The sequence below is a fragment of the Heloderma suspectum genome, chromosome 1 (genome assembly GCF_057233095.1).
Source record: "Heloderma suspectum isolate Gila_16-S chromosome 1, 16-S_ref, whole genome shotgun sequence".
NCBI lineage: Eukaryota > Metazoa > Chordata > Lepidosauria > Squamata > Helodermatidae > Heloderma > Heloderma suspectum.
In genome coordinates, this window is record NC_139458.1 from 260886379 (window position 1) to 260912539 (window position 26161).

The 26161-nt window shown below is 44.8% G+C and overlaps 1 protein-coding gene across 6 annotated transcripts in view; it reads right to left on the bottom strand.

Moving 5' to 3' along the window:
* Positions 1–26161, bottom strand: part of SIL1 (SIL1 nucleotide exchange factor) — a 70536-nt gene that overhangs the window by 17332 nt on the left and 27043 nt on the right. For all 6 annotated transcript variants that reach the window (XM_084825805.1, XM_084825852.1, XM_084825812.1 and 3 more), the window contains 3 exons: positions 22465–22656; positions 20216–20337; positions 5212–5308 (listed from right to left, as the gene is read on the bottom strand). In XM_084825805.1, the coding sequence (XP_084681931.1) occupies positions 5212–5308; positions 20216–20337; positions 22465–22656 (411 nt within the window). The remainder of the gene's footprint in view (positions 1–5211; positions 5309–20215; positions 20338–22464; positions 22657–26161) is intronic.

A 26161-nucleotide genomic window follows, 5' to 3' on the forward strand; every position in this document is an offset into this window, starting at 1 on the left:
GCCGCCGGGCCTGCTGCCGCCACCGCCGCCGCCGGGCCTGCTGCCGCCGCCGCCGGGCCTGCTGCCGCCACCGGGCCTGCTGCCGCCGCCGGGCCTGCTGCCGCCGCCGCCGCCGGGCCTGCTGCCGCCGCCGCCGGGCCTGCTGCTGCCACCGCTGGGCCTGCTGCTGCCACCGCTGCCACCACCACCAGGCCTTCCCTGTGGACTTCTGCCTGGCAGACCGCCAGTCCCTGCAGGACCAGGCCCCCAGGTACCGAGCCAGCTGTGCTGCTCCACCTGCCCCTCCCTGGAGGGGCTACATAAGCTGGCTGGCTGAGGTGGCCTGGGAGAGCCAGGGCCTGCAGGAGAAGCCACCACCACCACCACCACCACCGGGGAAGAGGCGTGCTTGCCGCCGCTGGGCCTGCTGCCGCCGTCGCCGCTACCACCGCCACCAGGCCTTCCCTGTGGACTCCTGCCTGGCATTTTTAAGGGGATTTTAATTGTTTTCTTGTTTGTTTTATTTTGTTGGGGGGGATTTTGTTGTGTTTTTAGGGGTGGGTAGCCTGCCTGATAGGCGGGAGCGAGGAGGCATGTGTCCACCTGATGGAGGCAGTGGGGGGAGTGTTGGGGGCCAGAACATACCGAGGCTGGGCGGCAGGCGCTGGCGGAGCGCTAGGGGCAGGCCATGCCAGGTAAGGGGAACAAGGGAGAGATGTGTAGTATCTGTCCCCTGCTCCGGGCCTGTCCAGAGCCAAAGGATGTCTGGGGGAGGCGTAACCCCATCTTCTGGCCTTCGTTTGCTGCTCTGCAATGCCAGGTCTGTTACCCAGAAAACCTCCCTCATCCATGACATGATCCTGGATGAGGGTGCAGACCTGGCATGTATTACGGAGAGCTGGCTGGCCGAGGCTGCTGCTCCAACCCTTGCAGCCATGTGTCCAGCTGGATTTTCGTATGCACAGCAGCCGAGGGCTGGGGATTGGGGAGGGGGAGTGGCTGTTATCTACCGAGAGTCCTTGGTCTTCACCAGACCCCCTCTCCGGGAGACCAAGGTTGCTGAGTGCATGTACTGGAGGTTGGGCCCGAAGGGCAGTCTGGGGATTCTGCTCGTGTACCGCCCACCCCGCTGCACGACTGACTCCCTGGCCGAGGTGCTTGAGGTGGTCTCTGATGTGCGTGTACAGTCCCTTAACTTACTGGTGTTGGGGGACTTCAACGTACATTCGGAGGCCATCCTCACAGGAGCACCTCGGGACTTCATGGAGACCATGGCCTCTTGGGAGCTGCACCATATTCTAACTGGGCCCACCCATGTAGCCGGTCATGCACTAGACCTTGTGTTTGTTTCTGGAGAAGCAGGGAGTGATCTGGAAGTCGGGGGTATATCCACCACCCCCTTGTCATGGTCAGATCACTATCTGGTGATGTTGGACTTCTCGGTTCCACAACCCCTCCGCAGGGGTGGAGGACCCATTAAAATGGTCCGCCCCAGGCGTCTTATGGATCCAAATGGATTCCTGAAGGCGCTTGGGGATTCTCTGGGGCATGCCAACGGCCACTCGGTCGAGACCCTGGTGGGTGGCTGGAATGCCGCAATTACTGGGGCATTAGATCGGGTGGCTCCGAAACGCCCTCTCCCCCTGAACAGGGCTCGGACTGCACCATGGTTCAATCCGCGGTTACGAGCTCTGAAACAGGAGGTGAGACAACTAGAGCGCCGGTGGCGGAAGTCTCTCTCCAAAGACGATCAGACACGGGCTAGAGCTATATCTTCAGCCTATCACGTGGCGGTGAAGGCAGCAAAAAAGGAATATTATGCTGCCTCCATCGCGTCTGCAGAGTGCTGCCCCAGGAGGCTGTTCCAAGTGGTCCGGAGCCTGGTCGGTCCTGTGGCTCCGGAACCACTGGAGCATTCTAAGGCCTCCTGTGAGGCTTTGGCAAGGCACTTTGCAGATAAAATTGATCAGATTAGGTGTGTTACTCTGCACACTGTGGATACAGTTAGTGAGCAGGAGGCGGCCTGTGGCAAACCGGTTTTGTGGGATCGGTTCCAGCTTCTTCCTCCTGATGAAGTGGACAAGGTGCTTTCATCTGTAAGGCCGAACACCTGCTTACTTGATCCTTGCCCATCTTGGCTCATTATGAGCTGCAGAGAGAGACTGGGTGAGGGGATCAAGGCGGTGGTGAACGCCTCCCTTGAGGAGGGAGTGATGCCATCAGCCCTCAAGGAGGCAGTGATAAGACCGCTCTTAAAGAAGCCCTCCTTGGATCCTCAAGTTCTGAACAACTTTCGCCCAGTCTCAAATCTGCCATTTTTGGGCAAGGTGATTGAGCGGGTGGTGGCGGGGCAGTTGAAGGCACACTTGGAAGAAACTGATTATCTAGACCCATTTCAGTCGGGCTTCAGGCTTGGGCATGGGACAGAAACGGCCTTGGTCGCCTTGGTGGATGATATGAGGAGGGCTCTGGATAGGGGTGAATGCTCCTTCCTTGTTCTCCTCGACCTCTCAGCGGCTTTTGATACCGTTGACCACGGTATCCTCCTGGACCGCCTGGAGGGGTTGGGCATTGGAGACACCGTATTGCAGTGGTTCCGGTCCTTCCTCTCCGGCAGGTACCAGAGGGTAGCACTGGGAGAGGAGGTTTCGGACCCGTGGCCACTTACTTGTGGGGTGCCACAGGGTTCCATCCTCTCCCCGATGCTATTTAACATCTATGTGAAGCTGCTGGGGGCTATCATCAGGAGGTTTGGGGTGCAGTGTCATCAATATGCGGATGACACGCAGCTCTACCTCTCATTCAAATCTTCACCAAGGTTGGCCGTAGAATCCCTGTCCAAATGTCTGGAGACGGTGAGTGGCTGGATGGGGAGGAATAAGCTGAAGCTGAACCCTGACAAGACCGAGGTACTTTTGGTGGGAGACAAGAGGAGGCTGGGGGATGTTGACCTGGTGTTGAATGGGGTACGGCTACCCTTGAAAGACCAGGTCCGCAGCCTGGGGGTCATTTTGGACTCCCAGCTGTCCATGGAGGCTCAGGTGTCAGCTGTGAGCTGGACAGCGCTGTATCAACTCCATCTGATACAGCGGCTGCGCCCCTTCCTTCCCGACCATCTGCTCCCATCGGTAGTACATGCCCTGGTCTCCTCTCGTTTGGACTACTGTAATGCGCTCTACGTGGGGTTACCCTTGAAGACGGTTCGGAAACTGCAGCTGGTACAGAACGCGGCGGCTCGCCTGATTAAAGGCAGCCGCTGGCGAGATCACATCACTCCAGTGCTGAAGGAGTTGCACTGGTTACCAGTTGTTTTCCGGGCCAAATTCAAGGTGTTGGTTTTGACCTTTAAAACCCTATATGGTTCCGGCCCAGCCTATCTTAAGGAGCGCCTCCAGCAACACCAGACAGGCCGCTTAACAAGAGAGGCCTTCTCTCTGTCCCATCAGCCAGGACAGCTAGACTGGTGGGGACGAGGGAGAGGGCCTTCTCTGTGGTGGCCCCCACTCTGTGGAACTCCCTCCCTAGGGAACTCCGTCATGCCCCCTCTTTAATGAGCTTCCGTTGTGCATTAAAAACGTGGTTGTTCAGGCAGGCATTTGGGGTGGGCTAGGGTATTTAAAAAAAAAAATTATGGTAAAATTTTATTGTTTTAAATTGTTTTATGGTGGGTTGTACATCGCCCAGAGTGGCTGGGTGACCAGTCAGATGGGCGATTAATAAATTTAATAAAATAAATAAATAAATACAGGACAGGAACAGCTGCAAAGCAGTGTCGCCATCTCTCAAACCATCTCAGGCAGTCTAGAAGAATTTGATGGTCTATGATATCAAATGCCACCGAGAGGTCCAGAAGAATGAGCAGGACTCCATTCTCCCTATCCCAGCTATACATGATGAATGTTAACCAGAGCAATTACGTCGTTTGAGTCTCCAATCCTGAAGAACTTTGAACACTTGAAATATGCTAGGCATTAATATTATTTACACACTGTGATTGAGGTAGGATAAATTCTACTTAGTGCAGAGCTACAGATAATTAGAATACACACGCAAAGTACTACAGCAACAAACATATATGAATACAGCATGCAACAGAATAAGAATCCATATATGTCATTATTCTAGCCCTGAGATGCACAAATCATTGTTTCTCATTTTGTGGGACCAGTAATCTTCTATCCTATTATGGCGGGTTCTGAACTTTTGCTGGTCAAAAGGAAAATTCTGTTACAGAAAGAAGGATGGGCCTTACTGAGACCCTTGCACATGTTGAAATAATGGACTTTGTTCAGAGGGCCCACCCATAAACCTTCAATCAATATGTAATGCCATCAAAACTGACTTGAATTCATTAGTAGTCCCATCTTTGCTAGGAGAAAAGGATACGCTCGTTTTGCGTTACATCTGTTCCCAAAGAGGGTCATAGACTGGAGATGACACCACAGAGGAAGGAAGATATACAATCTATATTTTTATGCTGAATGCGTTCGCCGCTGTGTGACTGCATAACATGATTTTTTAAAGAACTATTTGCAACCAAATAATATCGGCTCTGCTTAAAATTTTATTCAATGAAAACTAGACTAGCCTGCCCATCCTTTCTATCACCACTTTTACATCACATGTGCAGCAACTCTAGGTTCGAGCACTTCTTCCTCTTTATAGGATCTGAAAGTGCTTATTAAGCCTCAATAAACCCAATTCAGTCAAGGCATGTAACAGAGCTCCAGTGCTTAAAAAATAATATAAACATTAACATTAAACATAAACAATAAAAAGCAGCTTTGGGAAAGGAGGATTTGGAGTGGAAAAGCAGTGGATGAAGGGTTGCCTGGACATATTCAGAGGCCCAAACCAAACAACACATCTTCTTTCATTCTTCCCCCCCCCCCCCCGCATTGTTCTTTATCTAACATAGACTGTGAACCACTAGGATAGGCTATTTTGCCTTTCACTGTTGTGTAATACTATATCTGCACTTCAGATAGAGCTGGCTCCAAAATGTAAAAGATTATCAAATCTGGAAATCACTAGGGGGAAGATTACCCCTTAAGGAGGTAAACGTAGCAGTCCAGTGAAGGGATGCAACCCTCCAGTGCACTGATCCCATAACCGTGTGCATAGCCATAAGCCTTAGAGCTATGTACACCTACAGAGAGGTCTACCAGCATTCTAGTACAAAATGCAATTATATGAACTGCATCATTCAGACACACATTGCTGCCCACATACCTTTTTCTTCACAGCCAGAGGCTGATCTGTAGCTAAAATGACCAGCAATTTTTGTAAAGCACCTCCCTCAATTGCTGCAACTTGAACTCGGGGGTTGCTGAGAAGAGAGAAAATAAAAACTCATTAGAGTCAAAGACTGTTTAATGTCCTTTAAACTTTGCTGCAGTCTGGCTTCTACAAGAGACAATTGTGGGGCAAGTTATTTTTAATATATTGCAAGGTTTTAAATGAACATGAAGCCAAGTGCAATTGTATCACTAAACAGCATCCACATTTATTTCACCTCCGGAGTCGCCACCTGCTGGTGAAACTTGACAGCATAAGAAGCCCTAGTTCATTTCTTAGGAAGCGTATGTGTGCGTTCACACACGCGTGCAGAAAAAAACAGGAACCCTTAAATGAAAAGAAGAAACTTGGCAACTGTCACGTACTCCCTTTCTTGCAAAGAGATCATCCCACCTCAACAGGATTTCAGCTGTGTGTTTTTTAATCCTAGATTTACAGCTCAAGATGTTCTCTTTTTTCCTCTTTGCCAGAGCGGCAAAAGATCAAAAGGTGCTTCTGGTTTATACCTTTGAGGTCATGTTATCATTTTTGGGAAGGCACCAATCCAGAGGCAAGAGGGAAACGACCTTGAATATCTTAAGACTTCCTCCCCTTTGGTCCTCCATTTTCTGTGTTTAAAAAATAATTAAACTAGCAAGTACATGAAAATACAAGTGAGCCTGTTTTGAAACTGTTTTGAAACTGTTTGAAACAAGTCCTGAGCAGCTGAGCTTACAGTGTAACCATGTGGAACTTTGAGGCACGTTTATGTGTTAGTAATACACAACTATGTCCCTCGCCTCACCACTGGTGTATATCAAGGCTTCACTGTATTATTTTAAATGGGGCAGATTTTAGTTACTTATTTAGAGACACCCCACTTCTATCACAATTGCTTACTGGAAGTTATGTCACACAAGAGCCCTATATAGCAATGTTGCTGTTACTTTGCCAAGCTGATCAGTAACATTATCACTTCCACCACCATCAAAGCTGCTCAGTCAACCTGTAAAAAGCGTCTTGGAAGGAAAAGTGACTGCAGACACCTGGCCTATCCCTCTGCCCCACCAAGTGCAAAGTGCACTGTCATCGGCAGAGCTGATATCTACATCTTAGTTCAAGGGTGCTGAACCTCTTTCAGCCCAGGGGCTGAATGCAATTGCAGAGATTTTCTTGGGGGCTGCGTTCGGGGGGGGGGGGGCTGATGGCAAATTAAGCTTTAGGAGAGGTTTTCCAACTTTTTAGAATGGGAGAAAAACCTGTGCAAAAGCTGGGAAACAACCAAACAATTGCATTTGGGGGAAAGGAGAAGGGGGTGTGGACATCTGGGGAACTGGTTCAACATCACTGTCCTAGCTACTCTTGCCTGCCCTTGCCTCCAGCATCTCTCATTTGGTTAGTCTACAGCCCAAAGTCTTAGTCCTTCCCCATGAGCTGAACCTAAGCTTTCTGATGTGGTTACTAGTGAGCTGTGGAACTGCTCTATTAAGTTAGTTGTAGACAGAATCTTAGCAGAATAGGTAGTCAAGTAGACAGAAACACAGCTTCCTTTATGCTGGTAGATGATGATGATGATGATGATGATAATGATGATGATTAATAAAGCACACTGATTGTTTTACAGTCATCACTGAAATGATGATTGTAAAGCACACTGTGCTTTACAAACAACAGCTTTGAGAGGTTCCTATCCCAAGGGAGTTGCAATCGGAACACAGAAAAACAGTAGAAAGAGGGTGGGGTGGAATGGAGGCAGGGGCAAACAGGAGAAGTACATGTGATATGCCAATGACATGTACTTAGGCTTAGTTACAGCACGGTATTGGCTGTTCCAACAGCTTCCTGGAAAAGGTGCTATTTGAGGAGGAAGTATATAGATTTAAAGGCAGAGTGCCACACGGTCAGAGCAACGAGAGAGGTGGATACTTTTGGCAGCAGAGTGCTGGATGGGTATGAGTTGACCAAGGTGAGACAACAGACGACCAGAGAGAAGACTGCGGTAGTAAGGGCAAGAGATGACCAGGGCACAGGTCAGGTTTTGCTGATGGGACAGAAAGGATGTATTTTTGTAATGTTGTAAAGGGAGAAGTGACATGATTTGGTGACAGACTTAATATGGAGGGCAAAGGAGAGAGCAGAATCAAAGAGAAAACCAAGGCTTTGTGACTGATAAATGAGAGAGATTGGGATGTCATCAATGGGTAAGGAGACTGAATGAGTGGAGGCTTCCTCCTCCTTTTGAGAAGCTTTGCTTGAAGCCTTTGTGTAAACTGCTAATGCCAACAAAGAGAGAACAATGGCACATTGGACTTCATTTAATATGAAATACAGATTAGTGCAGCTTTGGACTTGGGGAAAAGTGCAACGGACATTCCCAATTCTCTACAAAGTGAAAGGCTTGGTGAAAAATGTCAGTGGGAAGAAAATAAGCCTTTGAATGTAGCTAGCAGTGTCAATTACGACATGAGCTTAATATTGCAGGACTGTAAGCAATAGACGAATGCTGAAAAACTACTGTATAATCAGCAATGAAATAAGAAGGGAAATATGACTAGCAATGGAAATGAGATATAGCACATAAAGGATACATGAGGCATTTTGGCTGTACCTCTTAAACGTCATAGCATCTTTTATTAATAAAACACCCTTCCTTCACTACTGGTGCTGCTTTAGCAAGGGAATGTCTCCCTGTGCTTTCTCCCTTGAGTTTCATTTACGCAAATTAATGGAATAATCTGCTCACTTTGTCACATCTGTTCCTTAATTTTTTTTAATTCAAGCTCATTTTCCACTTCTCCCTGGCTCTTCTGTTTCTATTAATATGATGATTTCTTTAAACACTTATTATCCACAACTGCACATAATCTTATTCTAGGATCAGTCTTTCGGCTCGAAGAGAATAGATATCCCTCCACAAAAGGCAAGACATAACAATGCAGCTTCCCTAAAGGATTATAAAATGGGCCAACTCCTCTCTGGCTCAGCTGGCACTGCAAATCTTATTATGTTACATTAATGTCCCACCTTTCTTCCATGGAACTAAAAGGTGGCACACATGGGGTGCCTAGGAACTCTCCCACCCCAAACTCAATCCTGCTTGGCTTCATCAAGGCTGCCGCTTCATATGCCTTCAGGCCATTCAAAGCTATCCATTTTTTAAAGATCCAGGGCCAAAACAACAGCTTTGTTTGGAATGCAAAATTCTATTTCTACAAGTGGGACCTCCAACAAAATGTTGCAGTGTTGAGTCCTGCTGCTTGGATTCCAGCCACTCCACTCCCTCATTTTCTATCCCCCCACAACAGTCAGCATTGTGTGGCCACTGAGCATGCTCAGTTCTCCCCCCTTAAAGTCCCCCCAACTTAAAAAAATTAATTTATCTTTGCAAACCTCAGATCCCCCCCTCCCCCGCCCCAAGTTGGCCAGTACCTCCTTCTTGTACATGGATGGTGCCATTTTGGCTATTTAAATTATGGCACTCAAAGTCTGAACATCAGAGGGAATGATATGAATTGAGACAAATGATATACCATATTATGCATTAATCTGGCAATTGGCAATCACAATAGATATCAGACATGCACATTTTCCTTCTTTTCCCTGATCATGATGCCTTTACAATCAGATCAAGACAAGAGTAATAGAAGCCATCCTGCTGGCTCAAAATAGCCAAAGCTCACACTCAACTGAGCACGCTGGTAGCCTTCTGAAACAAAAGCAACATGATTTTCAGTAGGCATGTTAGCATTTGTCAAACAGCGGGAGATCTACTTTTTATCCCGCCAACTATGGTGCTCCTAGCCTGGACCATAATGTATTATTTATTGCAAAGAAAAGAGCCTATATTGCGATTTCACAATTGCTCCATGAGGGAGGATTAGGCCAACAAATGTTGCCATTTTAACAGATGGGATAATGTCAAAACAAAGTCGTCCTAGAATAAGGTTGAATAGGACTGCATTGTACAAGAGGTGCAGAATTTGCTCCTCTTCCTGACTATAAATGGCAGAATTTGCTCTTTTCCTTAACTATAAAATGGCAACTCTCCCTATTACCACTTTTCAAGGATGTTACAGAAATTATTTTTGCCTATAAAAGTACTCTTCCATCCACGTAAAAACAGTCTAGGGATATTTAGGTATTTTTCACATGATTTACGACAAAACATGTCCCAATTCCATTCTATCCTTTGCACAATATTCTTGCATCTCTGATCCAGCAACAACAACATGCTATCCTACTCACAAATAACAGAAGGGGGGGGAGAAGTGTTATTGCTTGTGAATAGCTGTGTTGCTATTTGCTTTCTTTTTTGAACTGATCGATTTAATCTGATTTTTTTTTAATACTGGTCCAACAAAGGAGAGGGAGAATACACAACTCTCAAATATTTGTTTAAAGGGGGTGGGGGGACAAATTCCCAAATGAGTGTTTCAGGGTTGTGCAGCATGATATTGCATAGCCACTGAAGAACGTAATTAAGAAAAATGGAGCCCCCCCGCTTTCCACACACTAGGCAGGGGTGGCTTTTTTTTAGTTAATCCCTAATAGTATCACAAGGAATATCCGATAAATGCCTGTGACTCGTCCACAACTACCTTCTCACATGGCATTCGCAATAGCAACAGATATACTATCTGGTAGAAATGCTGCATTTTTCCAAATAAGGAAGTATGTACTTCAAGTTCATCTGCTCTGGATGATGCCATAGGAGTGGAACAGGACTTAGAGGCCACCTCACTCTAACGCCCACTATGGGCCTCCACACCAGCTTCATGCCTCCCAAACCCTCTTACCAATCCCTCTTCCCTTTTCCAACCTACCCGATGACAGCAAGGAAGGCTCACAGTGGGCCTTCCATTAGGCCATTGACACTACCATGACATGCTCCAGCAATATCACAGGGCTGGTTTACACAATCCACTGGAGCCCACCGTGACTTATTTAATAACTCTTGGGTTATTGAAGGGTTGTTTTCCCCTCCAACAAACCATGCCCCCCAATTTCGGAGGACACAGCAAACTATGCCCCCGCCCCGCCATTCAAAATGGCCACTGGCACATGTCGCACTCCGCTGTGCTGCTGTGCTGATCATGCAAACTTGGTCATTGTCTCACTAGCATCATTCGTGACCAGTACCAGCTTTTATGTCTCCCTCCCCAAATCTTGCAGCAAATCCACCACTGCAATTCACAGCGACAAGCAACTAGGGTATCAAACCTACTCTGCCCTTCTTCTCACCCCTCCCTCCACTTTTCAGCATGTATATTTTACATCTCTTTCCCAGAATCCCCTGGCCTTTTAAATAATTATTTTATTAACAATATTATTTAACACAAAAGAACTATCTGGGGAAATCGTGATACAATCATTTAAAAGCCATACTTCCTCAGTTCAATACTTCTCTTGTTTCCACTCAAACTTGTACTATAATCAATTATTATTCAATTGGCTTTTGACAGCCTCTGCATTTATTCCTACTCAAGGACCAACATTTTATAGATGTGTCTTACAAATAAAATATTGCTGATATTTTCCAGCCTGTGAACCATTTTATGAATGGGATAACAATGACTGCATTTGATCAAATCCTTAAAAAGGCACTGTGCAGCACAGCTGGGTGACCAACTCAGCACAGCACAGCATGGATCCTCTCTCTCCCCAGCCCTCTGGCAAGGTGCGATGCAACTGCCTTGCAAAGTAGTTCCTATTGTGTTCTGCAAAGCATGGCTCTCTTCTGCTATGAAGGCCCGCCCTCAGCAACTGTTGCCATGGTTATTACACTTCAGTGCCTTTATGAAGGGGAGGCTGTGAACGCAGGATTGCTCCTAGCAGCTGTTATTTATGTGGCAGCAGTTATGAATAACGGCCAAGAAAGCCAGCAACCCCTACTATTTTTTGTTTGATCTTATCACCTTCTGGTCTGTGCCAGATTAAAACATACCATGGAAACTTGGTAAATATGCATAGAAGAGTAAACGATCCCTAAAGGGAACAACAGCATTTATCTAAAGTGAATATATATTAGAAGTAATCCTTTATGGGAAAACCCACTTTTCAGACAATCAGTCACAGAAGGTTGCAATAGGGCAGAGCACTAGAGTGGATGAATACCATTACTGGGGGCAGTAAGTAATTTTATATTGCAGCTGAAGGACGATTTCCATTTCCCCCCAAACTATATGCTGGGGGAAAGCGTCAAGCCAAGGCCATGGCTAAAAAGAGAGCTGTGAAACCATGAGTCTGTTCCAGCCCCAAATGGGAGTAGGAAGGGGCATACCCCTGGCCAGTCCCAACCAGGAATACTATGCTTCCATTGGTAGAAGCAGAGGCCTAGGGCAGTTAGTCCTTTTCTTCTTTTTCTAAACACATTGCCTTGGATTGGCCGGTCACGGTCTCTTGATAATTCAATCACTGGCAACCAGAGATTCCAGGTGGCCACTGTTGGCAGCCAAAAGCAAATTATCTAACCCTTTAAAGCAGTGATGAGGAACATTTTAACCCCCAGACCCAGCTTCCTGTTTGGCTCACCTCCCAGAGGCCAAACCCTTCCCTCTGAAGCTCCGCCCCTGACATTATAGGTGAGTTTCTCCATGCAGAGAGGGAGGCAAGAGTGATCAAACCGCCACTCATGCACATCCCCCCACCACTGACCTCTTGCTCTGAGGACTCTGTCAGAGTGAAAGAGTGGGCTCTCTGGCCAGGCCTGGATGCCTTGCTCTGAACAGGAGGTGGTCTCCAGAGTCACCTTGGACACAATGCCTTGCTCTGAGGAAGGACCTCCTCAGAGTGAGGCATTTGGGCCTGGCTGGCTCGGCAGAGAGCCCGCCCAATCTCTCACTCTGGGAAAGTCCTCAGAGCAAGAGATTGGGCAGGCGGCTGCTCCACAGAGTTGTCTGCTCAATCGCTTGCTCTGGGGACCCCTGTAGAGCGAAAGATTGGACATACAGCTGCTCTGGGGAGCCCTGCTGGTAGCCAGAGAGGCAGCAGTGATAGTACCCGTGGGAGAACCTCTCAGCATGGGAGATGTTGTGATTTGCCACATCTCCTGACCTGCCACCTGAGGCTGTGGATTTACCCCACCTTACGGGTGGCCCAGCCCTGTGTTCTTTTGTGTAGTAGGGTCCGGGAGCAAGTCAAGCACCTAACATTTTTGGCCTACAAATACAATTAATTTAAATTGGTAAAGTCTAAAGTGTTTCTTACGTTGTTACTTTTACTACAATAAAAACAACTAACAAAAACAAATACTTGTTAAACAGCTAACTGAACTAGATGCTGTATGAAGAAACCAACTAGTACCTTTTTACTTTGAGATGAACAAAAATTCTAACTCCCACACATGTGAAGCAGAGAGATGCTCTTTTATTTTGAGTGGTAGAGCGTACGCTTGCGTGCAGATCTCAAGTACAATCCTTTCCAGCATTCCCTAATCTGGGCCCTCCAACTGTTTTGGAATATGACTCCTATCAGCTCTAGTCAGAATAGCCAATGGTCAGGGATGATGGGAGTTTTAGGCCAAACCATCCAGAGGGCACCAGGTTGGGGAATCATCTCAGGGTGCAGGACTGGGAAAGACTCTTCTGCCTGAGACCCTGGAGAGGCACTGCCCATCAGAGTAAACACAATACTGGACCAAAGAAGGCCAATTCATATCGTCATCAACTCCTTTGCTTTCAAGGGAGCCACACCAGAAGTGCCATGTTTACAGCACAGGCAGGGTCAGCCCAAGTCATTTTGCTGCTGGAGGCAAAGGACAAGATGGCACCCCCTGTATTCCACCCACAGAAGCCAACTGGACTGGCAGATGAATCTTACATGGACAATGGTTATCGGACAGCATCCTCCACTGCACCTGAAGGCAACAGGCTAGCTTAAGGGCTGCAGGGCAAGCTGCCTGGAACACATAGCTCTGTCCTCCAGCAGAGGGGAACAGCCACTGCTGCCCCCTCCGCACCACCCTGCATCTGCTATCTAAGGCGACTGCCTCACTCTGCCTAATGGTAGGGCCCTGAGCACAGAGCAAGACTGGTTTTAAAAACTTAACCAAGTATTTTCTTTGTCCTTCCATAATTTTTAACCCCGTTGTCATGCAGTCAATTACTCCAGGAGTGCCTTTTCACCACTATTATCATGAACAGAAGAAGAGCCATGCTGCATCAGACCAAGGGTCCATCTCATCCAGCATTGTGTTGGATGAGTGGCCAACCAGCTGCCTGTGAGAAATCCATAACTAGGCCACGACTGCAATAGCACCATCCAACTCCTGTTCCGCAGCAACTGATGTATTTAGGCACACCACATACATAGGAAGCTGCCTTACACCGGGTCAGACCATTGGTCCATCTAGCCCAGTATTGTCAACTGGCAGCAATGTCTCTCCAGGGTTTGAGAGATAACTTTTTCCAGCCCTACCTGGAGATGCTGGGGATTGAACCTGGGACGTTCTGTACGCCAAGCAGGTGGTCTACCACTGAGCTGAGGTGGCATATAGCTATCATGACTAGTAGCCATGGACAGCCTTATTATCCTCTATGAATCTGCCTAATTCTGATCCTCCATGACTTCGTCCAATCCCCCTTTAAAGCCATCTACATTGATGGCCATCACTACATCTTGTGGAAGTGAATTCCACAGTTTAACTCTGGGCTGTGTGAAGAAGCACTTCCTTTTATCTGTCCTGAATCTCCCACCAGTCAGCTTCATGGGATGACCTATTGGGTTCTAGTATTATGAGAGAGGAAGAGAAATGTCTCCCTACCCACCTTCTCCACGCCATGCATAATTTTATGCACTTCTAGCATGTCTCCCCTCTCTCACCATCTTTCTATGCTAAACACTCCCAGATGTTGTAACCTTTCCTCTTAAGGGGGTTGCTCCAGCCCTTTGATCATTTTAGTTGCCCCTTTCGGCACTTTTTCCAAGTCTACAATATCCTTCTTTTACGTGCAGTGACCAGAACTCTACGCAGTATTCCAAATGTGCTGTAGCTATATAAGCAAAGCCATATGAGATATGCCATACCAGAAAGAGTTTTGGGGTAACACCCAGCTTTACAGCTTGTTTAGGGCCCCAGCAGTCTGATTATTTTTTCATCACAATAGCATATAAAGTACACTGCAATTTTGTTAATATACTAACATGCTAGAAATCTGGATTCAGCCATTAAAGAAATACACATTCATGCAATGATTAAAAAATCTTCACTTCTTCTACTGAAAACAATATTGTATTTGACAGCTGAGTAGACCTTTTACAGTATGGGAAAGACTAGAGATCTCTTCAAGAAAATCAGAGATCTCAAGGGAACATTTTGTGCAAAGACGGGCATGATAAAGGACAAAGAAGGCAGGGACCTAACAGAAGCAGATGAGATTAAGAAGAGGTGGAAAGAATACACAGAAGAACTATACAGGAAAGATCTGAATGTCCCTGATAGCCATGATAGTGCGGTCACTGAACTTGAGCCAGACATCCTAGAAAGCGAAGTCAAGTGGGCCTTAGGAAGCATTGCTAATGACAAAGCTAGCAGAGATGACAGTATTCCAGCTGAGCTATTTAAAATCCTAAAAGATGATGCTGTTAAAGTGCTGCACTCAATATGCCAAGACATTTGGAACACTCAACAGTGGCCACAAGACTGGAAAAGGTCAGTTTACATTCCAATTCCAAAGAAGGGCAACGCCAAAGAGTGTTCAAACTACCGTACAATTGCGCTCATTTCACCTGCCAGCAAGGTGATGCTCAAAATCCTACAAGCTAGGCTTCAGCAGCATGTGAACCGAGAACTACCAGAAGCACAAGCTGGGTTTCGAAGAGGCAGAGGAACTAGAGATCAAATCGCCAACATTTGCTGGATCATGGAGAAAGCAAGAGAATTCCAGAAAAACGTCTATTTCTGCTTCATTGACTACGCTAAAGCCTTTGATTGTGTAGACCACAACAAACTCTGGCAAATTCTTAAAGAGATGGGAGTACCAGACCACCTGAGAAACCTGTCTCCTGAGAAACCTGTACGAGGGACAAGAAGCAGCAGTAAGAACCAGACATGGAACAACCGACTGGTTCAAAATTGGGAAAGGAGTACGACAAGGCTGCATATTGTCGCCCTGCTTATTTAACTTATATGCAGAGTACATCATGGGAAATGCCGGGTTGGATGAATCACAGGTCGGAATTAAGATTGCTGGGAGAATTATCAACAACCTCAGATATGCAGACGATGCCACCCTAATGGCAGAAAGCAAAGAGGATCTAAAGAGCCTCTTGTTGAGGGTGAAAGAGGAGAGTGCAAAAGCTGGTTTGAAACTCAACATTAAAAAAACTAAGATCATGGCATCTGACCCCATCACTTCCTGGCAGATAGAAGGGGAAGAAATGGAAGCAGTGACAGATTTTACTTTCTTGGGCTCCAAGATCACCGCAGATGGTGACTGTAGCCATGAAATTAAAAGACGCTTGCTCCTTGGGAGGAAAGCTATGGCAAACCTAGACAGCATAGTAAGAAGCAGAGACATCACCTTGCCGACAAAGGTCCGTCTAATCAAAGCTATGGTTTTCCCAGTAGCAACGTATGGCTGTGAGAGCTGGACTATAAGGAAGGCTGAGCGCCGAAGAATTGATGCTTTCAAACTGTGGTGCTGGAGAAGACTCCTACGAGTCCCCTGGACTGCAAGGAGGTCAAATCAGTCCATCTGAAAGGAAATCAACCCTGACTGCTCATTGGAAGGACAGATACTGAAGCTCCAATATGTTGGCCACCTAATGCGAAGAGAAAACTCCCTGGAAAAGACCCTGATGCTGGGAAAGACTGAAGGCAAAAGGAGAAGGGGACAGCAGAGGATGAGATGGCTAGATAGCATCACCGATGCAATGAATATGAACTTGAGCACACTCTGGGAGTGAGCGGAGGACAGGAAGGCCTGGCGTGCTATGCTCCATGGGGTCACGAAGAGTTGGGCACGACTTAACAACAAATGTACATATATATCACTGCATGTTTGCTGCAATGCCATTATGTAATGAAGAGAGAAAGTGGACATCAGTGCCAGCTCCACGTTTTGGGGGGTCCTTGGGCAAGACACCCTAAATGGGCCCCCTTCCTCAGTGACTCTACCTTCGCACAGAGAGAGGGGGCCCATTGGGAGAGGGCTCACTACCACCATTGTCGCCAGCTGCTATTGCTCCTCATCTTCTTTTTCATCATTCCTACCATGTGCTTACTTGACAGGCAGAAAGCCAGTGAGCAAGTAGACAATGGCAGTGGCATCGACTGTTCCTTCTTCTCACTACCACCATGGTCAGGGTCAGGGCGAGAGGCAGGAGCACAAGCAAGATGCAGTGGTGAAGAGAAGGAGCAACTCCGGGGGGTTCTTGTCAGTGGGACCCTGAGGGAAGAGGCCTTGGTGCTGGCCCTGGTGGATATACACATAAATACCAATGCTAGAAAAAAACTATACTGGAATCCCGCAATAAGAACCATGAATTCACACGGACTGAGTGCCAGAGCAAACAACAGTTTTGCAGATTCATTCCTCTGCAAATTCATCTGCAAATATTCTTTACATTTGCTATGCTTTTTTATTTTGTAAAAGCATTTTTTTTACAAAATAATAACTTGTTTTAAGTTGCAATGCCTGCTGTGTTGCTTGGAATCTATGCTGCGAATAAAGCTGAGTGTGAGAGACTGGTACTTGTAGAGACATTGACTGGGTTCATGTGACACGAAATCCATCATGGGTGACAAGCCACAGTGGGTTGCCATGTCATGTGAACCCGGACCAATTCCCACAGGGTGGCTTGTGCGTGGGAAATTTTGCCCCAACATTTGCACAAAATGGGCCTATTATTATTATTATTCCACCCCAGGAATGTGTGCAAATGTATTTGTAATTTTTATTAGTAGTAGTAGAATTGGTCGATTTCTCACAATTGCAGGGGTACACAATTGCAGCTGTCAAATTAGATATAACCTTGCCTTGTCTATTGCCTTGTATGTTTCAGCTGTCAAAAGAAACAAAGTATACTAGGAAACATACAACATAATTGACAAGAGAGGGCTACATATAGGCTAGAATGACAGCTTTTGACAGCTGACAGGTGGGGGGAAAGGGGACCAGAACAGCCCATTAGCCAAGTTATTTTCAAGTTTTACATTGTGGGATTTACCCTTGGGGTCCCCCCTTCCATTCCACCCCTTCCCAACTCTCCCCCAAGTCATTTTAAGGATGATCTAGGGTCTACCCCATTTTTGGAGTTTCCCTTTTCATGCAAATAGGAGCTGCGAAAATGGGGTGAACTCTAGGTCACTCTTAAAACCACTTGGGGAGACTTGGGGACAGTGGAATGGAAGGGGGAACCCCCAAGGGTAAGTTCCACACTTCAAACCCTGGGGATCAGGTTGCTAAGGGTACGATCTGATCCCCATTCCTCAATTTGACAGTTGTCAGTGTGCACAAATAACCCACTAACAAGGTGGGGAAATGGAACCAGATGGACCCTTAACACAGTTATCATTAAGTTCTGAAGTGTGGAACTTACCCTTGGCCACAAAAGAATAATAATAAAAAACCTCTGAAAGCAAGATAGCAGAAACCATTAACTGAGGTGGTGTGTCTTGTTGCCACATGTCAATAAAAGAATGTTATTGGGGGTTATCTTAATACAATGCAATGCAAGTGGAGATAATATTAATCCTTTTTTTCTTATAACAGAGACAGAGGAGTTTGACAAAAAGTTATACATCTGCTTAGATTGCTAATATTTGCAAAAAGGCTGCTTCACTACTAATAGTGACCCGGCTCACACATAGCAACTACCCATGGTTTAAACAACCCATGAGTTGTGCATGAGCAGGAGAGAGCAAGCACGTTGCCTCCTGCGTGCCCACAGCTTTTACTCAACAATCTACGATCGGCTCATTCGTAGGTTGTTGAGCATGATGTGCAAACCTGGACTGATGGGCTGTATAGGGAATAAACAACCCAGTGGTTAATGCATGGCTTGTTGTTGGGTTAATGTTCGCATGTCATCCTCAGCAAACTAGATAAGCCGATCGTAGACTGTTGAGTAAAAGCAGCGAGCAAGCATAAGTTGTTGAATAAAAATGGAAGTGGCTGGCGCACTGCAGGAAGCATGCCCGCTCTCTCCTGCTTGTCCCCGAGAGCCCATGGTTTATTTAACCCATGGGCTGTTGTTATGTGTGAACTGCAGCAGTGTGTGTAAATCTTAAAATTAAGAGATGTCCTTTTTACATACACATGCTGAAGTGTATGAGCTTTGATATATTTGCCTCTGAATATTGTCAATTTTAGATTTTGTTACTTGTTAACCTATACCAGCAATAAAACATTCGAAACGCTACTGAATGAGCTTGTGAGAAAAAGTACAGCTGCTGTTTGAACAACAGAGTTAATTGATATTTGTTCATAAATGGTTAATTCTGTTCTTCAATGTATATCCAAACTTTTCTGAGCGCTGGTATACTTCTTGGCTGGATCTCCAATTCTGCTGTTTTGTTTCTCTGATTTGTACCTTAATGGTGATGTGTGTTTTGGCCATTTTCTGTACAGTTCATTACATCAATAAGGAGCGTGTTCCCTTGCACTCCCCGGTACTCCATTTCCATATTGACTTTTTAAAAGCATTTAAAATTCTGGCAGGTGTGATGCTTGTTTTGCACCACAAAGCAAATCCTTACACCACAAAGCACTAATAATGTCCCAAGTCAAACACAGGAATGAATTCTGAAATAAAATGCTTTGATGGAAGTATTTTAATACAGTTGTCTTAACTTGGTTGTGTTAATGATTGATTGACGTCTAGCTATAGGCTAGACGTCAAAAGGAAGGTGCCACAGAAAGTCACGCAAATGCTGACAACAAATGACATCAATAAGTGGGAACTTACTGATGCCTGGTTCATACACCTAATACCAAAAGTCCCAAGGGTCAAAAATAGGAGGCCAGTGGCACACAAAGGCATATTTAATCATGTCATATATGCCACTACAGTGTGGAGCTGTGACAAGCAGTTTCCACCAATTAAAGATATTAGTGGACATGCTCCATAATCCAAGTCATGCTGCAATAAATGATAGTCATGTGACACTTTAAGACCTTTGTGGCATGAGGAATCCTAAAGCTGATGTTCAAATCAGTGGTTCAAGACACTGAGAAGGACTGATCTGAAAGGTGCCAGTGACATGCAACCGGATCTGGCAGCTCTGGGAATTTTATCCAAGCAATGCAAAACTCCTGTGCTTCTATCTGGGGGCATGACTGATAATGAGAGGCATACATAGGCCCCCAAACTGAAAACCTGAGGAGATTTTGCAAGGTACTTTTCCTTGGCCCGTACACTCTCTTTTTAAATTGCAAAATACTAACCCGCTTAAATAATTATCTTTGCTTACATAAGGGTTACTAAGTTTTGCCTTACCTATCCTGTGCCTCTTGGGGGATTCTAAATGGAGATGAACATATGCTTTATTTTTAATATTCCCAAGGATAGCATATATTCTCATGCAGTGCTTTGCTTCCGAAACGTCTGGAAACCTTTCAACATGGCATGTTTTAAAATCTAATTATCATCTAATTACCACAGTGTCTACTCAAGGATCTTGTTTCTTTGTTGTAAAAGATGGCACCCTGAAAACATGTACCTGAACATTTGGATGGGGTCAATTCTTTGCTACTGCAGCCGCATTCAGCAGCTGGACAGTTCCAAGGAAGATAAACAGCCTTGTGCAGTTGCCTAGCAACTGCAGAACATCTTTAATCACTTTTGGGTTGACCAGTTCTGACAATGAGAGCATCAAGCACTTGACCACAGAGCATGCTGCCCAAATCTATACCCACTGTGTCTAATCAGGTAGTCTGATACTGCCTGTTTATTAAGGTTAATTTTTCCTTTCTGCCAAGTTCACAGAAACCACACACACATACATACAGATGCTTACCTAGACAGTGCAGCTCCCAATACAAATGATATGTATTCCTTCATCAGTGGTTCAGTGCTGTTTAGCCCATTAATCAAAAGTTGTAGCCCACCAAGGGAAAGCAAATCTTTTGCATTATCCACCTATAAAAGATTTTGTTCCACATTCATGTAAAAACTTCTGTGCATGAAAGAATTTGAACAAAACTGAAAAAGCAAACCAAAAGAAGGAGGTAAATCAAGATCAAAACATGTTCCAGATACCCAGAAGATTAAGTTAAAGAGACTTTAAAAACAAAAAAATCTTGCCTCAAGAGATACAGCGCCACCTCACTTACAGAAACGTCACACTTCACATTTGAAGAAACAGTATTTACTACTGATTCTGTTTGGGATCCACACATTGTCCCTTTTGTAAATGGAAGGCCTCCTTCCATTCGCAGAAGGAAATGAAATCCAGTGGAGCCTCCTGATGGCACATACTTAGGAAAGAGGTGATTCTTCACCAATGCCCTCTTCCTCCTGCAATTCCATCACACTACCTCTCTGTTCAGGAAGATCCACCAACCCTCCAGAGCAGCTTTTCAGGGTGGCACAGAGTGCTGAAGGGGGAAGGAGGAATCGATGAAATCACCCCCTCCCCTTCCTGCAGAGGGAGCATCCTGTGAGCAGAGGCCCACTCATAGGAATCCTGCATCCAGCCCTGTGGCTACAAATACAGAAGGAATAGTTGAAAATTCATACAATGTGATTAGCTTATTAAAACCTTCCTCAGACAATATACATACTAGAAGGAACAACACTATCAAAACAAAAAAGCTCTCCTTTTTTTAGAATACCATTATTGGGGACTTGGGGAATTATACATGATACCTATACAATGTTTTAATTTAACCGACAGGATTAGAGAGTTAGAAATACTTGGGGACTCACAATAAGCATTGTATTATTGACTAGAAACTCATCAGCTAGAACGAATGAGGTGGAAAGAGAACTTGGGATATTGATTGTGAGATGGCTGAACCAACAATGTGACACATTAACAAAGAGTTTGAATTTCAGCCTTGACAAATTCAGGGAGGTTTTTCTAATAAGAACAATGATGCAGTAGTACTTTTGTTCAAAGAACAGGCAAGGCCATAGATGCAATGCTGTGTCCAGATTGCAGCACTCATGTTCAGGAAGAGTGACTTCTGGGTATAACAGATACAAAGGAATGAAGCTAAAATGATAACAAGAATGGAGAACTGACCATGAGCAGAGAACATGGTCAGCTTAGCATACAAAAGGAAAGCAAGGAGGAGATACAGTATGGTAGCTCTCTAAAAACGCTATCAGAGGAGGAAATACAGAAGAGGAAGATAAGCTAATTAAGTTAAATATGATCAAGGTACAAGAATCAGTGGCTACAAACTAGACTTAAAACCTGGTTTAGAAATCAGAACTGTTTCTAACTAAGGAAATGTAACCCCCCCCCCCCGATAAATTATTTTGGCTGCCCCTGAAATTCACCAGGTGTTTTGCCCAAGGAAGAACTTCCAATATTCACATTAAGGGAAATTCTGGTGGCAACATTAGTTGTAACTCTTACACATTTACTTAGGAATAAGGCCCATAGATTTCAGTGGAACATGCTGAACAAGTTCAGTGGAACTTGACTAAGAGTGCTTAGTCTTGCAAACCTAGATGAAAACAATTCCCTGGACCAGCTGGGCAAACAAAGACTCCATCACTTAATTTAAAAAGTGACAGGTGTCAAAACTCAAAGCTGTATTGTGTAACCCAAAAGCCTCTCCTCCCACGTACAGGTGAGTAGAGATGAGCCTTGGTTATTCAGTGGCAATGGAAAGAGTACATGCTTAGGAGGTGCTTACTCCCACATTAATATGTCCCAGGGCATGAGCCCTGGACTCAAAACAAATTATAGAACTGGATCTTGACAAGCCCTAGCACAAATTAAAGATCCTTGTTGGGTTCAAGGAAGACTTGACAAACTTACACCACATTCTTTAGAAGACTTCTCATATGTGTGTTAGGAAGCATCAAGACATGGCAGCTTCCAAATATTTACAACCCACTTCTTCAATTTCACACTTGACAGTGATTTTTTTCCCTTACAACTGTGTACATCAGCACAGGAAAAATATCATGTGTGAAGAAGCTGAGCACCACAATTCCAAACCATCTGGTACCTCAAGAAATCTATTTTTATGATTCTACATTGCCAGAATATCATACAACAGCTGCGAATGCTCTTTAGAATCTTCTTACCTGATGAACGTAGTATTCAAGATCGTAAAGTGCTGTTATTTTCTCCTCCAGCGTTGAAGCAGAACTGTTGAATTTGCTGATTAATTTAAACATAATTTCAAAATCTGTTTCTAGCTGCAGATTGAGCTCTCTGAACTCTTCCTTGAGCTTTTCAATGGGACGGAACCTTTTTCTGACATCTTCCTGATGAGCCTTTGAAACAAGGAAAACAAACCAAAATAACACACACCAAAGATAAACACTGTAGAAATCAATCATTTTGTTTCCTCAAAGCAAGTGGTGTGTTTAGGTATATATGAATAACCTCTATTAACACAATGAAACACAAACAGTCATGTATAATGTATGCACACTAATTATGCAGCTAAATATTTCATCTAAGGGACAAAACAGATGCAACATGAGACATATGTCATTGGATCTTCTGGTTGCTTTAAAAAAAACCCACACACCTTAAAAGCAGTTGGGGAGATTGTTTCAGGGGAAAATTCTTCTGCATTCCCAAAATTTCCCATCATTCCCTCCAAACCCATTATTAGCCCTACCAGGTACCATGACTTGTGGGGAAATAATTAACTATCCCCTTCCCAGCATCACCGCCCCAATCCAGATCTGCCCTGTCCTCAATGCTGCTTTTAAGATTAAAAAGAAATTGGGGGATCTGATCACAGATCTCCCACATCATGTCCGTTTTAGCCCTAAGGTTGGATCATACATTATATCCCATCTCTTACTTGTGCATTTGAACATCTCGGGCGGAGGGGGGGTAACACAGAACAAGGGGACTTTCACAATACCATAATCCAACTTCAATATACTGCTTCAAAGCACACCCTACTCACAGATGTTGAGCTATGGAATTGTGCAAGCCCCCCTCCCTTTATCTGTTGCATGCCTTATGTGAGTAGACCACTAGTCAGATATTTAATCAGCTCATGCAACAGGTGGGATATAACATATCAATCAGTATTAAGAGAGGAAAGAGCCTCAAGAGCGGTGAAATGAATTTCCCAAGTTCAAAGTCAAGCAGCTGCAAGAATACAGTAAAACAGCAGAAAGACCAGACAACACTCCTCATTATTTACTAATTATGTTTTCTTAAGATTCTATTTATAGCACTTACAAGATAATTAAAAAATGCTTAACAGATTTGGTAACCAAAGTGACATTAACAAAGGAAATTAAATCTTCTCTTGTGGTTTTTCTCTCTTTCTCCAATAACTCCTGGAAATCAAATGTGCTGAGATACCTGTCCCTACAGAGCCAGTAGTGACTTCCTCAAAATTTTTACACACAGGGGTCAGACAACATTCTGGATCAGTTTTTAATTGACCATTCCCAAATCTAGCATCATCATGTTTAACCCGAACAGCTTAATGAAAAACTGCATTCTAAATGAGTGAGTAGATGGGCCAAGATGAAGGTACTTCTAGGTCACCAACATGATGCCTGTGTACACCTCTCTTGGTGCCCATCACACTCCCTGCCCCTCCTAATTTTTATTTCTTAAGATTTTTTTTTTAATTAACTGCAAAACACTGCAAAGCAAACTGCTGCCCTCCAGCACGATGTTTGTTTGCGCTCAAAAGTGTTTTTGTGTTTTGGAGCTCACACCCACCACTGCTTTGTAGTTAGGTTCTTGAACAACTTACTTTCCTTTTAGTGTCACCAGCTTACCTTCTGAGAAATGAGTTTTGTGACTAGCCATGTCCACCATAGCAATCATTTTATAAATGGGCAAGCCCCCACTATGGCAGCCATTTTGTGAGAGCATCCATCTCAAAATCCTAAATGTGCATACTAAGCCAAAAAGATTGGGGACCCCTGAGGTACTGCATTGCAAACAGCTTCTGAAATTCTGCTGAGGTTCAAAAGCCTATTCTTTAAAAAAAAAAAAAAATGCCAAGAGCCTAATTGTAAAAGTGCAAGCTCTTCCATGATCCTAAAGCAGCTCTCAAGATCACAGCCAGGTCCCACAGTATTAAAAAACCATACAATGATTTCCTTAAGGGCCTACTCTTAATTGGAAGTCACAGATAACATTTCTAATGCCTTATAAGAAGCAAATGAAAATCACCTGTCATTCCTCAGGCTTTTAGGAGGGGTGGGCAACTTGTGGCCCTCCAGATGTTTTGGCCTACAACCCCCATGATCCCTCACCATTGCCTATGCTGGCTAGGGCTGATGGGAGTTGTGGCCCTCCAGATGTTGGGGCTACAAGTTGCCCACCTCTACTTTTAGTAACCCCACACGTCTAGTGGGCTGAATTGGAGATAAAGAACAGCCTATCACAATTATGTGGGGCAGGGAACAGCACCTCTTGCTACCTTGGAATGGGAGTGTCCCATCAAGAATGGTGTTTGGTCAGGTCAGGAATAGTTACTAGAAAAACTGGGATATTTCACTGGGGGCAAAAATGTCACCATTGTCTCTTCCAAGAACATTCATTTTATTGGCTTTGGGCAATTTATAGATTGAGAACGGATTTGCAGTGAAAGTTCAGAGCCTAAAAATCTGCAAATATTTAGGTTCCAGTGAAATTCCATACGATATTTGGCAAGAAGTGGAAAAAAACAAGCACTAACACCAAATCCATTTGTTTCAGCAGACTCCTGAGAATCCCTACTTTCAATTCAGGGCTGTTTCTTCCCCTTTTCAAGGAAGGAGAGAGGGGAGGGAAAGAGAAAGAGCTCTCTAGCTTTAATGAACCAGTCTCTCTTTGACCTTTAGATTTATTTGTTTTTCTTTTGTTTACATTTGCTTTTGTGAGGATCTGTGAAAGTTGGAAATTAGGCAAGCCTACTTAATGGTAACCTACAAATGTATCCATCTGTTGTTATGTGTTGCTTACAAAGCCTCCATACCTAAACAGCTACTCACCAGCAACAAAAGGCCACATAACAGAAACACACAAAGGGACAAGATCCTGCAACAAGATGTCAACTCTGTCCCCATATCTACTCAGGCAACTCTATTATAGGACGTAATAACGTCAGCCACAATGTATTCAAGGGTTCATTCATCTGCTTATGTTATCATCTGCCAGCAATACCCTTCCGCATTCTACATAGGACAAACAAGTCAGTCTCTACACAAAACAATAAATGGACACAGCTGATATCAAAAACGGTAGTTTTCAGAAAGCAGTGAGAGAACATTTCAACCTCCCAGGACACCCTGTTACTGACCTTAAAACGTGGCCAGTCTTGAACAAATGAACTTAAAAATGGGAGACTCCAGTATGGAACTGCTGAAGCAGTTCAGTTCTAACAACTGTGGCTTGAATCAAGATAATGATTCTGGTTGTATTGTTATATTGTGGTTTAATGCTTTTATATTTTATTGTTTTTCTGTGTGCTTTTTGGTTTTAATTTCTGCGAACCGCCCAGACAGCTTTGGCTATTGGACGGTATAGAAATGAAATAAGTACATAAATAAATAATGGGTTTTTATCCCACTACGGATGGAAATTAGTTTACCAGTGCCAGGACGTTACATACATTTAGGGAGCAATCCTATGTCCCCTAGACAGCGTTTAGGGGACACAGGATAACTCGGTTTCTGGGATCCAAGGTCAGAACAATGGCTCCAGTCAATGGAGCCCAGAAACCGCATTTCCCTCCCGCTCATAGCCGATGTGGTTCTCACCGCGCCGTGCTCGGAAACGGACCGCAGCGACAGTGAAAAATGAGCAGTC